This window comes from Pholcus phalangioides, unplaced genomic scaffold, assembly GCF_987345545.1.
Source record: "Pholcus phalangioides strain wild (caught in Gottingen) unplaced genomic scaffold, Ppha-v1.0 ptg000024l_1, whole genome shotgun sequence".
NCBI lineage: Eukaryota > Metazoa > Arthropoda > Arachnida > Araneae > Pholcidae > Pholcus > Pholcus phalangioides.
The window spans coordinates 18,971,354-18,986,024 of NW_028301616.1; the positions used below are offsets into that span (position 1 = coordinate 18,971,354).

General features: G+C 34.2%; 1 protein-coding gene across 1 annotated transcript in view; it reads right to left on the bottom strand.

Moving 5' to 3' along the window:
• Positions 1–14,671, bottom strand: part of LOC149068903 (lisH domain-containing protein ARMC9-like) — a 32,853-nt gene that overhangs the window by 13,708 nt on the left and 4,474 nt on the right. The window contains exons 4-18 of the mRNA XM_089250813.1: positions 13,638–13,793; positions 12,617–12,724; positions 12,286–12,310; positions 11,224–11,315; positions 10,551–10,625; positions 8,685–8,842; positions 7,993–8,101; positions 7,770–7,865; positions 6,837–6,924; positions 5,311–5,437; positions 4,823–4,965; positions 3,518–3,594; positions 1,907–1,981; positions 1,685–1,778; positions 1,509–1,558 (exon numbers count right to left, since the gene is read on the bottom strand). Coding sequence (XP_089106939.1) covers positions 1,509–1,558; positions 1,685–1,778; positions 1,907–1,981; positions 3,518–3,594; positions 4,823–4,965; positions 5,311–5,437; positions 6,837–6,924; positions 7,770–7,865; positions 7,993–8,101; positions 8,685–8,842; positions 10,551–10,625; positions 11,224–11,315; positions 12,286–12,310; positions 12,617–12,724; positions 13,638–13,793 — 1,473 coding nt within the window. The remainder of the gene's footprint in view (positions 1–1,508; positions 1,559–1,684; positions 1,779–1,906; positions 1,982–3,517; positions 3,595–4,822; positions 4,966–5,310; positions 5,438–6,836; positions 6,925–7,769; positions 7,866–7,992; positions 8,102–8,684; positions 8,843–10,550; positions 10,626–11,223; positions 11,316–12,285; positions 12,311–12,616; positions 12,725–13,637; positions 13,794–14,671) is intronic.

Below are 14,671 nucleotides of genomic sequence, written 5' to 3' on the forward strand. Positions count from 1 at the left end.
TTTACGAATAATTCACAAAGATGAGCAAAGATTTTGGAATTTTTGACAGAATTGACTTGGCAAGCAAGATATTTCTCACAATACTAGTAGTAGGTATACCAAAGATTTTAGATGAGCTGTAGTTCATATGAGGTTTTGAATATTCTTGCTGTCTGTGGAGCAACATGTGATTTAATTGAACAGTTCACTTTATCCCACTGCAGGTAAGCCTATCTTAATGAGTTAAGGGGCTATGTTCAAGCATTTTTTGGAGATTTTTTTCATTATTTTAATGAAAAACCAAGCCGAAAAATATATTTTATGCATGTGTATATTAATAAAATGCTTCAATAGTTTAAGGGCCCTTGTTTGATTTAGGCTCATTTGTTAAGATGTCACTGATTATGAGAGTGTCATCTATAGTACAAGCATATTAAAGACTGTCTCACCCTTCTCTTTTGGGTGTTAATCATAGGCGGGGAAGGCGGGGATAGACTTGAAAGTCTGGGGGAGGGGGAATGATTGCTGGGGGTATGATGATGATAATGTCAATCCATATATATATGCAAATACATCAGATCAGTCGACTTTACCTTTGATACTGGTCGGTCCCCCCCCCCCCCCCAAGTATCTCCACCCATTAATGAGGGGAGTTTCAAAGTGAAATCCTAACTCCTCTCAGAAGCATACCCAGGATCGACCTTTGGAGAAAGCACAAAAATTTTCTTTCCGAGAAATTTTAAGTTACCATTCTTCAAAAAAGCATTTAAATTAACTGAAATTGGTTGATATAGCATATATATAATAGTTTTTTTTTTTATATTTCAATTTTTTACGGAAAATATCAATTTTTTCATCTAATTTTTGGTCAGCTTGGGAAAGAGTAAGAGTCCCCAGAACATTCCCCACCCCCACATATAACTCTGACTCTTCTACATCATTTCAGAAATACTTGAGCCTTCAATATAAACTAAATAAAAATACAATAATTTAAAATAGATCAACCTAAACCATATCTTTGAAAATGATCATGGCTGGCAAAGGAAAGACTGTTGTGGGGCAAATCACTTGAGTTTCCATTATTTTCTATGAGGATGAGAAAGTTTGAATATACGAGTGTTTTGGATTATGAGCACAAGCTCATGAAGCAAACTATGTTCATAAACTGAAGTTCCACTGCATGATGCTAGGTTGTGATTAACAGTATAATGTTATTGGTCATTGCCTATTTTCCTAAAAACCATTTCATTATCCATCAATACATAGTACGTGTTGAAACACAAGAACCATTGCTTTACTGAATTGAATCATTCAACATTGAAACATTGAATCCACAACACTTAAATATAAGTATGGTTTTCTGAACACCATTTAAAATAACCTCATTCACCAGAGGCTAGATCATGATGTATTTTATATTGCATTTCTAATTTATGATTAAGTTAACTTATGTCTAGGTGTTTGGTAAAGAAGGCCTTTGTAAGTTGAGGAGTGACTAGTATGTTCAATTACATAAAGCATCAACTTACTTCTCCTTCAACATCATCATCGCCAGAGCTGGCTGACTCACTCTCACCACCTTAAAACCAGGATAAGAGGAAATTTTATAAAAATATGCAAGAGAGCAAGAGTTGGGGGGGGGGGGGGTATTGCAAAGAAAAGGAAATTTTAATCCAATTTAAAATGAAAGAAAAGTCCAGCTTACCACTAGTGTGAAGTAATTCTTGAATACATTCAAGTTGCCGTTTTATGTCTGGTTCTGTTTTATTCATCACAGACATTAACGTCTCTTCTAAGCTCTATACGTATATTAAAAAAAAAAAGAAATATTTTCACAACTTTTTTTTTACTTTTGGCCAAAAAGAAAGTACAGCTTCAAAAAATGAAGTTCTCAAATACTTGAGAAATGTTATAAATTCAACCTCACCTGCTGAATCGCGTATTCTTTTACAGAAGGCACAGAGAGAACACTGTAAAGGGCACCATTTACATAACCAATAACCTTGAGAGAGAGGGGGAAAAAAACAGAGAAAAAAAGTTAATCACCATGATGCTGAACTGTTTTAAAAAAATGTAGTTATTTTGCATATCTGATTTGTTGCACATAAGGATTTTCTCCTCACATTGATATTACGCGTGGATGTGCAACATTTTTTCATGGAATCATTACTTTCCACATTTTCCCACCACAGTCGATACTATTGGAACTTAGACGAATTCACACCAGTGAAATGTTATAAACTTTTAATGTATGTACAGTGAAAATCCTATATAACGATACTCTGTATAAGAATAATTGCGTACATAATGATATCACTCTCTGTAACCAATACACTTTGCATAGTGTTAATATATTCTATCTTTATAACGATAAATTCTTCATACCAATGAGTTTCTCCTTCTCCCTTGAGTATCATTATATAGGCCTATACGAGCTTGCCTGCTGGCCAGGTGCAAAGCCTGGCTGACAGGGTTCCTGTCTAGGGGACCTTGAGATGAACTTGATTTTTTTTTCAGAAGAAAGTAGCACACCATTGTTTAGCATTCAAAATGTTGTTAGTTACCATACATCCTGCTTTTAAAGCAGATTTTTATACTTTTCAGTCCAGAATGATTTTATCGTTCTTAATAATGCCAGATAACTTAATTCTCAAAATAGCACTTATTGGTAAGCCATCATCACTTCCACTTATCCTTTATGCAACCAACTAGGTTGCTTTTCATTAAGAAATTTATTTCAAAGGTGCTTCTGGTGGTCCAGGGACTGGACAAGTGAGAAGCTGAATTTTTCCATAGCCTTCATTTGACCATTCTGGAAAAAAAAAAAATACTGGGTGGGGGGAATATAAATGCACAATTGCGAGTTGTGATAGAGTACAGGGGCATCTCTTAGGTCATGTGACCCATAAAAGTTGCAAAGGGCGCCAAATCTGAGATGAAAGAGTGAAAAAAATTGAAAAATTTATTTTGTTAGGAATTATTGCGATAAGTTGTGAGGGAGGGGCATTCCCCATATACAAGGGTGGGATTGACAGGGGTGAAGACTACCATTATCAAATTTTTTTCACACTATAAATTGACTGTAAAAGGGGCCCTTCCATGAAAAATCTGACTTGGGGGTCCACCAAAGATTCGTCTGGGGGGGGGGGCCCAAACCAGGATGTGGGTCCATCCGCAGGGAACAAGCAGGAAATGCAAAAAAAGTCCCGCAAGGATAGAGATTCTGTTTCGAATTGGTAGGTTATATTTTTATTTCTGGTATCATAGTCCCGGGCCCTGTCTATTCCCTTGAACTCTCGCTTAAGCCACAAGAGATATATATATAGAAGTTTCAGTTGTACAGTGGATCCCTCTTACAACATTCCCTATTGGTATGACTCTTTTTTGTAGTCTCAACTTTTGCTATAATACTCATTAAGATTTCCCGTTCAGTTTCCTTGCTTTTGTTTTCTCATGACTGTTTGTTGAGAACCATTGTAAGTGGAATCCACTTTATATACAAAAAATAATAATAATTGATAAAACATTTTAGACTCACATTTGTCTGTTCAAGTTGTAACAACTTGCTCAAAACTTTTAAAAGCTTTTCTTTTATGACTTCACATCTTTTTCTACCTGCAAATCCAAGGGATATAATAATTCAAAATTTGTATCCATATATATATTTTTAAATGTATCAATTAAATATATCTAATGATCGCATAAAAAAATATATAATACCATAAAACCAAAATTGAGACAACATTTAAGACTGAAATAAATGTTTGGCAACAGCATTTCTGTTACACATGAAATACAAAAGATGCCATTTGTTGGAATCAAGGGTAATGTTATAGTTCGAGCATTGTTATCACTTTCGAATATAGTACTGAATGGATAAATAGGATAATATACAATGTACATAGGGAAAAATATGTTTATAGCTATCAGAATTTTGATTAAAAAAAACATATCCCCCCCCCCCTTATTCTGTTTTTCCGAATTTGCTAGATTCACAGCTATTTGGCTGGGAGACTTCTTCAAGGGATTTATGGAACATACTTTAAATTGAAAAATTATCATAATTTGTAGTACACATCAAACAGTTCCATTCTAATTTCTTACAACAGCTGAATAATAATGATATTAATTAATATTACAGGCCTTTAGCCATGACAATGCAAATATTGTGTTTCATGTATTTTATGAAATTTCGCAGAGCATGCCATTATCGTGTTCTATAGGCTCCTATACATAGCGGATAAAAATTACCCAACAATTTTATACAAAAAAAAATTCCACAAACAGCACGTAGCTCGAGGGTTAAAACTGCAGGATTTTATCTTAAAGAGAAAAATATTGTTTTAGAACAAAAAGAAAAAAGAAAACTGTCTGGTTGAATATTTTGCGACCAGTAATGTGTGAAGGAAAAGAAGTAGTTCTGTTGTACTAAACGGGGAGTAAGGACATCATATTTGCTCCCTGATATGTTTCAACTATCATTATCAGACACCCGACTCCCGATTAGATGTGATCACATTAGTGGTATACAATATCTTATTTTGAATAATAAAATACCAATATTATAGAAAACTGCAGATAATGAATAGAATATCCAATTTCTAGAAAAAATATAAAAACCACACACACAACACAAATTTGTATAATAGTTGTTGTAGACAACAAGCCCAAATATTGTAAGATAATTCTTTGCATGTTTGTTAAAATTAATCTATACGGTAACCTTTCTTATTATTATTAATAATAATTATTTTACTGTACCTTTTTTAATCATTCACCCATAAAAAACAAAATACAATTTTTCACACATAAAAATAAAAACCAACAACATAGAAACACTTACCACTAGCGCAAAGGCACAAATTCATAAGCAAGGCTGTAGAATACTCCAAAGCATAGTCAGTTAACTCATTTTGTTGGTACAGAAACTCACTCAACCATTCCATCATTGAAGCTTGCTCGATCATAAAGTTTTGTCCTTCACTCCTGAAAACAAGGTAGAAATAAAGCTTTATGAAAGAATGATCAAGAATTATGATAAAAGATATTGCCAGATTTCTAAACAATAACAGTGATAATAGAAACTTTTTTTGAATCTTCCAGCTTGAAAACCCATTTAGAGTAATTGAAAAAGCATACATGCAAAAACAGGTTTTTGATAATGTTTGAATTTCAAGGTTGAATTTACCCGCCACCCTCCCCCAACTGAAATAACGTAAAAAAATCAGTTTAGAAGTGAAATGACTTTGTTTTTCTCAACCTTTAATTTAAAAAGCCTTTATTTTATTTATTTCATGAAAAAAAACTTTGTAATTTAAGTACTAATGATACCTGGTACTCAGTTTCTGTAATGTTCCAAGGGACATATCTCGGATTACCACATCAGTTTCATCGGCACAGAACAAATTATCGACAAGGACTTGCAGTACATCCAAATTCCGCGACAAATACTCTCTGCCTTTGATACAAAAAAAAAGCACAGGGAAAAAAGTGTAAATTTTGAAATAAATAATTAGAGGAGATCGTTATAACATCTAAATAAATAATTATGGAATAGGAAAAAAAGGAATAGGGAATAGGAAATAGGAAAAAAAAAATTACATATAAAGTTTTTCAGGGACAATGAAAGAATGAACGCCAGGGTCTCTGCCACCGGACTTATCTCGGTGCCGAGATCTCTTCCAGCCCAGCTTCGTGACAGAGTCTGGAACAAAGCGAGTGCACCTAACAGTCTGAGCGTGTAGCCTGATATTTCAGTGCTGCCATCTATACTTCAAATTGTGAGTGAAGTGTAATGATTGAATATTTGTAACGTTGTAGGCCTGTTGCTCTCTGTGGCGAGACTTTTTAACGGGGAGATCGGCTCGCATTCACGCCTTGAAGTTCCCAAGGCGCTTCCTGTTTTTCAGGGACAGGACGAAAAAAAAAAAATTCTACTTATAACTTAATAAAAACAATCCCCCTCCAGCGCCTCATTTTCCTAGATTAAAAATAATCAGAAAAAGTTGTTTGTAAAGTTTATAACACTATATAGGTAGAGGAAACATGGTGAATGCTTAACCCTTAAACTGTGTAAATACAATAGTTGGAGATGTACCTTTCTTTATGGGCAAGAGGAACACTTGCCATATAGAAAGTTATATTTCAACTACTGTATTTGCCCCCAATATTGTAAATGAAATGATGAATAAGTGATTCAGTAGCCTCCTCCGCTCATCATCTAAATGTGATGGGAGTAGTTTGAGGATAAAAGAGAAGGGCATTAGTTGAAAACAGAATATCAAATGCACCCATTTCTTTTCACATTCCAACATGTAAACAAAGATTTCAGTTTTTGAGACTTTTTGCTGGTTCCTAAAGTGTATACATTGCCCAAATTTGCAACCAAGAAGCTGTAAGTGAAGATATTATTACCCATTTTCTGAATTTTAAAGTCCTCTAATTGGAGGGGCAATTTACATTGAGATCCTTTTGTGAATTTTTAAAAATTTTCCACCACCACCACTGCAAAATGGATATTGTGCAATAAATTTAATTTTCTTATTCCAAATATAGAGGTTTTGGGCAAAATTTTTCCAAGAAAATCAGTAAAAAATACAAAACTGCAAAATAAATTATGGGGGGAAAAGAAAAAAGTTCAAGCCCTAGTTGGTCTTTTTTTAGATGAACCATTTTGAGAAATACATGAGCAAAACTATTGCAAACCTCAATGTAGAAAAAGAAAATTTTCTCAAAACAATTTTATGTATTACAAACATTGAAACAATTATTGAATTCTACACTATGAGGAAATACACATTTGTTTTCATTGCGAATTGAAAAAATTTTTACACAATAGAACTGAGAAATCACATTACCTTTGCTGAATGATGCAAATGCATTGAGAAACCTTGTCATACTTTGACGCAGAACCATATTCTTTGATTTTAAAAGATTGAACACTTTCTGTGAAAAAGAAGAAAAATTTATGTCATTCCAACATGCACATAAATAAAACTTTTTCTATAATACACTAACATCTACACCAGGGTATCCAAACTTCATAGTGTAGTGTTTTCCAGAGTTTCTTGAACTTTCACACGCCTTGCCATGTCCTATATTTATCAAGGTAGTGCTTGAAGGATAAAAGCTTATTATAGTGTAGTTTGAATAAAGCTGATGTTTTTTCTCTCCCCCCCCCCCCAAATGTCTGCATTTTCCTGAGACTTGCGACTTCAAGTTGTTTAAAAATTCCAACTTTATACGGCGAATTCAGAGATTTTTGATGGCCAATACCAATTGATAAAATATTTCCCACAATATAATTATGTAAAGCATATTTTCTTTTACTTTTTTCCACAAGGTCATTAAGTTCTGTTTTGACGAAGAGCTGTGATTTTTCATTTTGAGGATACTTCCAAAAACACATCTAAAAATGTTCATGCATGTCAAGCTGGAAGTGCGCTGAGAGCACAGTATTATATAAAAAAATTAAATTTGAAGAGTAATTCCACTTCACTCCCAAATTTTAAGGAGTAGTTTAGTGAAAAGAGGGGTATATATTTTTTGATGGAAAACAGAGAAATAACTATAAAAAAATGAAAAACATTTTGAAGGAGTATGTTCACTTCTATGAAATTTTGAGGAGTAAAATCGAATTTTGATGTGCGATGGCAAACACTGATTGAGAATAATAATGCAATTACTTTATTCAAATTTCTATTCAATATCTTGATTTTGAGTTTCAGTTGGTTTTGAGTTCTAAAACAGTACGACGGTGCATTCATACAAGTACGAAAAGTAATGCTTACTTGACCCGAATCACTAAATAGGTCCAGGATGTCATTCTGAATGAAAGCTAGCAAAGCTTCTTTCCTTGCCTCAAGGGAATCATTTCTTGTCAACCTCTACAAAGAAAACAAATCAACATTAAATGAAGATGATGCACTCTACCAACAAAACTAAGCTGCTAAAGACAGTAAAAATAGAAAAACAATACTGCAAAAGGTAAGACATTCAACCAATTTCACTCACCCATCTAAGTGCTTGTAGCAGCAACAACTGATGTTTTTCTTCACAATTACGCAAGCTGACTTTTATTTTGTTGAAATCAAGATCAAACTCTAGAGTTGGTGGGATTTTCCTACAACATTAGTTAGTAACAGCTGTAATATATCAGAGGCATAATCCATATGAAAGATATACAGAGCAACTCCTCAATAAGAGACACCCAGTGCCGTCTTAATGCATGGGCCCAACCAGGCATGACACTGGGCCTTACAAAAATGAGATCTGGTTGAAATTTCCGAGAGTGAGATTGCATATTTTCCAGGAAGGGCCTCAGAAAAATTACTTGGCCCAGGGGTCCACGATGCTTTTAAGACAGCCCTGGGGACATCCATGGCAACAAAATTTTCATCTCTGAAATAGAGGTGTTCTTTATTCAGAGGTAAATGAACTCATGTAAATATGTAAAGGGGCATGGATCTCGGCATCTGTATCATACATAGAGGTTTCTTTCAAACAGAGGTGTGACTGTTTATTTTAAAAAAAAGTGTTTACTCAAATCTCACACACATCACCAAAATCAAACAATTTTATCTGAATATAATAGAATTTGTGACAAATATTGAGAGAAGATGAGGAATTAAAAGTATGTTATCGTATTTACATTTTTAAGAAAATTTGACTGGGAAAGTATAGACTTTGAAAAATAAAATATGTACTTGAATGGACTGGAGACTATTGATGAAGCTTTAGCATTCTGATCGAGCTTCTTAATGTCATTCTCAACCTTATTGCTATAAATTTTGCCATTATTCTTGAGCTTGAAGACATCTGGAAAACGTTCTGTACAGGACAAAAGGACACAATCCAAGTCAATCTAAAAAAAAAATGAATTATTTGAAACTACTTATAAGCATAGAGAATTACTATGATGATGTTTTGTCGGCTGGAAATATACTTGAGAACAGATTTTCCTGGTTGTTATGACGATTCCAGCCTTTGGAAAGAAAAGTCAGTTGTCTCCTCTGGGAATCTGGTCAACAAAACATCATGAATTCTCTATACTGTTGCCATCTGTGGCAGAATTTCTGTGGTTAAGGGAAGCCACAATGTCACTACCCAGCGCATCAAGCTAGCAATGCGTGCTATATGGAAGGAAAAATTGTGTCTCTGGTGTATAGATTTGGCTGGCTAAACGGCCGAAGTCGGTTTTTTATGGTTCCAAAATTTGAGGTGCGAATGTGCGCCAATCTCCCCATTAAAAAGTCTCGCCACAAAGAGCAAAAGACTTACAATGATGCCTTCATCAATCATTACACTTCACTCATAGTTTGAAGAATTGATGACAGATGGTAGCACTGTAAAAATCATTACACAGAAACAAGCTTCATGGTAGTTTCACAACACCTACATGCACAACACCTCAACATGGCCCAGTTCTTCAACAACATGCAAAAATCTCTTTATTGAGACAGAGCGGCGGGTCATGATCTGGTTAGGAGGAGGTGTATAGGTGAGCACCAGAGCCTATTGTCAGACACTGGGAACAGTGTGAAAAAACTTCTGGGATCCTTAGTCCTGATTTTTTGTACTGTAGGAGGAGGGAAATCGGCCTCCAAAGTTCACACGTTATCACAGAATATACAGAAACGCTGAAAAATATCTATTCACCAATGGAAATTTAGAATAAATGAGAGAGAAAAATCCCAGAATTTATGGAAATTCAGAATGGATGAGAGGAAAAAATCTTTTGAATATATTCCAAAGAAAGAAATGTATACATTTTTTTCACTTTTATTACTGTAAGTGAGGGGCCCGATGCAACCGCAACTGTTGCGCACAGCTAAGGGATACTCTAGTTAGCACACTTGCAAGGTATGCAAGACCCAGGTTCGATTCCCAGAGGAGACAACTGACTTTTTCTTTTCAAAAGTTCAAATCGGTATAAAAACCAGAAAAATCTACTCTCAAGTATTCATAAGAATGAATGGTGAATCTCAAAAAATTTAATTTAAGTAATTTAAATTAAGTCTTAAAATTTAATTTAAGTCTAATTTAAGTAATTAACTCTTTAACCGGTCAGGTGGTTATGGCTACGATGAAATGTGCCATAGCGCCGATGTTTAATCCTATTATTTTAATTTTTGAAAACTAATTAGTAATTATTTCAATTATAATAATTTTTTTGTTTTTGATGATTTAAAAAAACAGTTAAGAACATGAGGAAGTCAGTTTAAATGTATTCATAAAAATTTTAATCAGGAAAATTCATTTTATTAGCTTCAAACTTTTAAAAAGGGAAAAAAAGCAAAAAAAGAATAAATTAATTGTACAGCTGACTGGTTAATGGCTAAAGACGGCAAAGTTAGAGGGGAGGTATGTTTAAAGACTCTTGTGAAAGAAAAGAAGAAAAGGAAGAACATCAAAACTTTTGTCGATTTGGTAAGATAAATTATGTAAAGCATTTTTTCTCCATTTTAATGTAAAATACTTCATGCTCCAGATTTTTTTGGGATAAAAACAAAATTATTATATTATACAAAAGGTATATAACAGACACACAATCAATGTCTTCATGAACTTACAATGTTTCCTTTTACAGCTGATTCTAAGGCAGTCACTAGAAGTGAAGCTACTGACATCAATTGCTGGCATTCCTCCTGCGATAAAATTGATGTAAGTTAACAAAACTAGTAGGAAAATATATAATCAATACCTTAAAATGGATTTACCATATTAGCCGGCATGCCCATAAACTTGAGGGACACCAGATTCTTTAATATTGAGGTTAGTAAGTACGTTCCAAGTACGTTCCCAGTAAACTGGGAAAAGTGAGGTTTAATAAGGATTACAGCATGCATTCAGCCAATTCAATGGATTTTTATAATTAACGCATTCAAGAATTTTTCAGAATCTGTGATTCAAATTTCCTGTCATGCTCGCTAATGCAGGGGACTATGACATGTGATAATGGGGGGGGGGGGAGATAAAATATTTTACATTGTTATTGAACATTTCAAATATGTGTATACAACAATTTTTGAACAGTTCAGAGTTAACACTGTAGAAAGCTTTGAGACAGTTCTTTTACTTTTCTACATCATTCTGCAGCAGGGAAGAGTTGCCACACAACATTCCCAGCAGGCAGTGGCAGACTATGATACCAAGAATAACACACAGAAATTTGCTGTGAAAATTATTTAGAAACAGAGATGTTGTCATGCAATGCTTCATTGCTCACCCTGGCTAAAAAATTACCTGAAGCTTATCCATTTTCTTTGTCTGAGAAATATAACATCTTTCAGATGATTCCAATCTGGCTTCCATTTGCTTTAGCTCATTCCGAACTTCTGCAAAATGAGTAAAAAAGTCATATCAAATTTACAGAAAATACAAATATCTAATAGATTTTTGAAAATCAAATAAAAAAAATTGAAGTTAACATTCTAAAAGAGACAACAGAGAAAATTTAGAAGCTTAAATCACTTCTGTACTAGAATTCATTGATTAAACCAGTGTTTCTTAATATTTCAGTATCTGCAAACCAATTGTTTATATCAAACCTTTCCCCATCGAAGGTTTGCTTGCAACCCTTCCTCTTCCAGTAATCTTGCATGCCCCCGTTTCTTGAACCTTTTTTTTTTTTAAATCAGGTTTTTCTCATATTCGGTTTCAATAATCTTTTTTTGGGTCTTCACACATGAAAAAAAAAATGTTTTAACAAACCCTTGAGAAGAGGAGGCAAGTCCAATAGGTTCAAAAAATCACTGATTAAGCAATTTTTTCAAATAAATTCTTTAACTATCCTTCAGTGATTCTTAATCTAATTAATCCTTCAGTGATTTTTCAAACACAACTTTATAATGCTAAACATTGCTACTTTCAATAAATCTGATGGAAAAATAAAGCCTCATTTTGATTAAGGTTGTACGACCCATTGCGACCGCACAGATCTTCACAATAAAAGTGCAGTCAAATCAGGTGTAATTAAAACAAAAATAATTTCAGAAAAATTTAGAAATTTTTTTGTCTGTAAAAGTCAAATAATGAATGGATTGGATTCAATTATTCGTAGAGATAACTGTTATTTTCTACGCATTTCATCTAGCTGGGAACACAGCTGCAAGTTTTCACTGTTGCTGCTTATACACCAGAGGGTTGATGAAACAATGTCTCACATGGAGGAAAATTTTGTCTTGAGCTGCGCCCAGCCATCAGTAAAAATTGAATAATAATAATTATGCAAAGAAAATTATGCACGAAATAATAATAATTGTGCGTAAAAATGTTTCCTTACTCGAATTACGAGAAGATACATACCTCTCAAATTCAAATCATTTTTATTCTAAATTGGTCAAGGAATTTAAAATATAGAGCATAATAAGAAAAAATAGTTTTCACACACAACCACAAAAGTAGAAATTTTGCTAAAGAAATTTTAAATCAAAGCTTTAAGCATAATTGTAAAGCATTTTCCATAGACAATTCATATAATATTAATATGTTAGAGTAAAGTTCAAGTTGATTTTCAGCTCAAAATAAATATGTTAAAGAAAGATGATTTAAGCCAATTGAATAAGTTTGAGCAAGAAAAATCATGATTCAACCAAAGAAACTGTCATGCAGAGATATTAGTTTTGCACAAGGATACATAGAGTTCCACTAGATGCGGTAAGAAAGGATCCTGATTCCATTTCATCTTTACATAATCCCAAACAAATGCTTCAACTTTCTTTCGCAATTCAAAAACCCAAGACGGCTGAAGAAGAAAAAGTGACAGAAAATTTTGAAACCATACCACCTAATACATGAATGTAGCGGAAATTCATATATTAGGTGCAAGCGACAGAGTAAGGTAACTTATTGAAATACAGATTCTCATGTGCAGTATATAATTCAGAGTACATCTTATAGCAGAGAATAGTGAAATTCTTGAGGGGGGATAATGTCACAGTTTCCTTATTTTTGAGCATTGCTTTAGGGTGTTTCTGCAGAGAGCAAGCAGACCTTGAACACAATACTCACATAACATGAATATTCAGGCATTTGCCATTTTCACTGCTAGTGTTGAAGATGGATGGCAGCAAAATTATAACACGAAACATGCACAATTCTGACAATACAAATAAATTAGGACTATACAAACACACAACACATTGCTTCATGAATCAATTCCTTAGAAATCCCCCAGAGGAATGTTTACAGGTGCATGTATGGTTAGTAGTAGTGTTTTTGGGTCTGAAAGAAGGCTACCTGTCTGGTACAAGTCATTGCCATAATAGCAACAATCGCCCTGCCTGAATGGAAACAAGGTCATGTTTAGTGCATATGAAAAAGATTGGCCAAAGTATATAAACAGAACATTACAAATATAAATGTAACATAAGTATTGGTTGGATAACAGGGGGAAAATAAGCCCAAGTTAGGCATGCTAAAATGAACTAATGTATTACTTCTATCTTCTTTAACAAAATTATGTGCAGTATAAAGAACGCCAAGTGTTCACGTAAAAACTTTTTCTGCTTATGCGGTTATTTTTCTAGAGGCAGCTTGTACAGTGGCTCATTCACCAAAAACCAAAGTAATAACGAGCTTTATAAGTTATGTAAAATTCTACACACAACCAGGCTTACCAACCAGGCCAACACAAGGAAGTATAACAAACGTAATACCTTGAAAACTTCGCCAAACGAAGGATGTGTGGATGGACATTTCACATATGGCAACCCAAAAAAGGGCAGAAGCTCTGGACAACTGCTTAGATATGAACCTTTGGTCTCCAAATAGTAACGAAAGTAGAGCATGGCTTCTTCTACTTCTTCCTGATCCTGAAACAAAATCAGCCAGTTACACAGGGATGATATGACCAAATTCAAGTATTTGTCACTTCCCCTTCAAAATATGGAAGGGAGATGGCAGCACGAGTAACATGAAAGAGGGTAACTCCGACAACATAAATACATTAGGGCCACGCTCACCAAGAGTTCATTGCTCTTGGAGGAAAATTTCACATGGGGGATTACATGCTGCTATAAACTGTGCCACGACATTATTCCTAAAAGAAGCAAAATTTACTCAGCGGATTATACACTGCACAGACTATGCAGAAAACTATGGAAACAATTTAAATTTCTACTGCAGATCTGTGTCCCATTTGAAATAGATGTACGTGTTGTTCTAACAAATATAGACATTTCACTTTTTTTTATTTGATCATTTTCGTCTTACCTTGGTTGTTTTCTGCACACGAGGGCTAATTAAACCGGGACCTGCAATTTATTGCCAATGCCAAATGGCAGGCTTGTTTTTATACTCATCAAGAGGTTGGTACGCTAACACCTTGATAGGGGACTCCCTGCAGTAGAAATTTTTTTGGGGTCATGTCACCATTTTTGTTGTACCCCTATGTCAGGAATGTTTTCTGACAAGGACGAACCGGGTATCAAACTCACGACACCTCTAAACAGCCTTTGGTACTTTAGGCGAGTATCTTATCGACCTGGGCTACCGCGCCCACTTTTTAAAATAAATTCACAGTGTAGAAAGGAAATTACTTCCCAATATGGATGTCTGGTAACTGTTACAGTAGATGGTGCTTATTAGAATCATGGATGTTATAATTTGGGTTTTGTTATTACTTTTCGCAAAGTACAGAATACACCAATACCATAACATGGGAAAAAATTTGTTTACAGTTATTAGGACT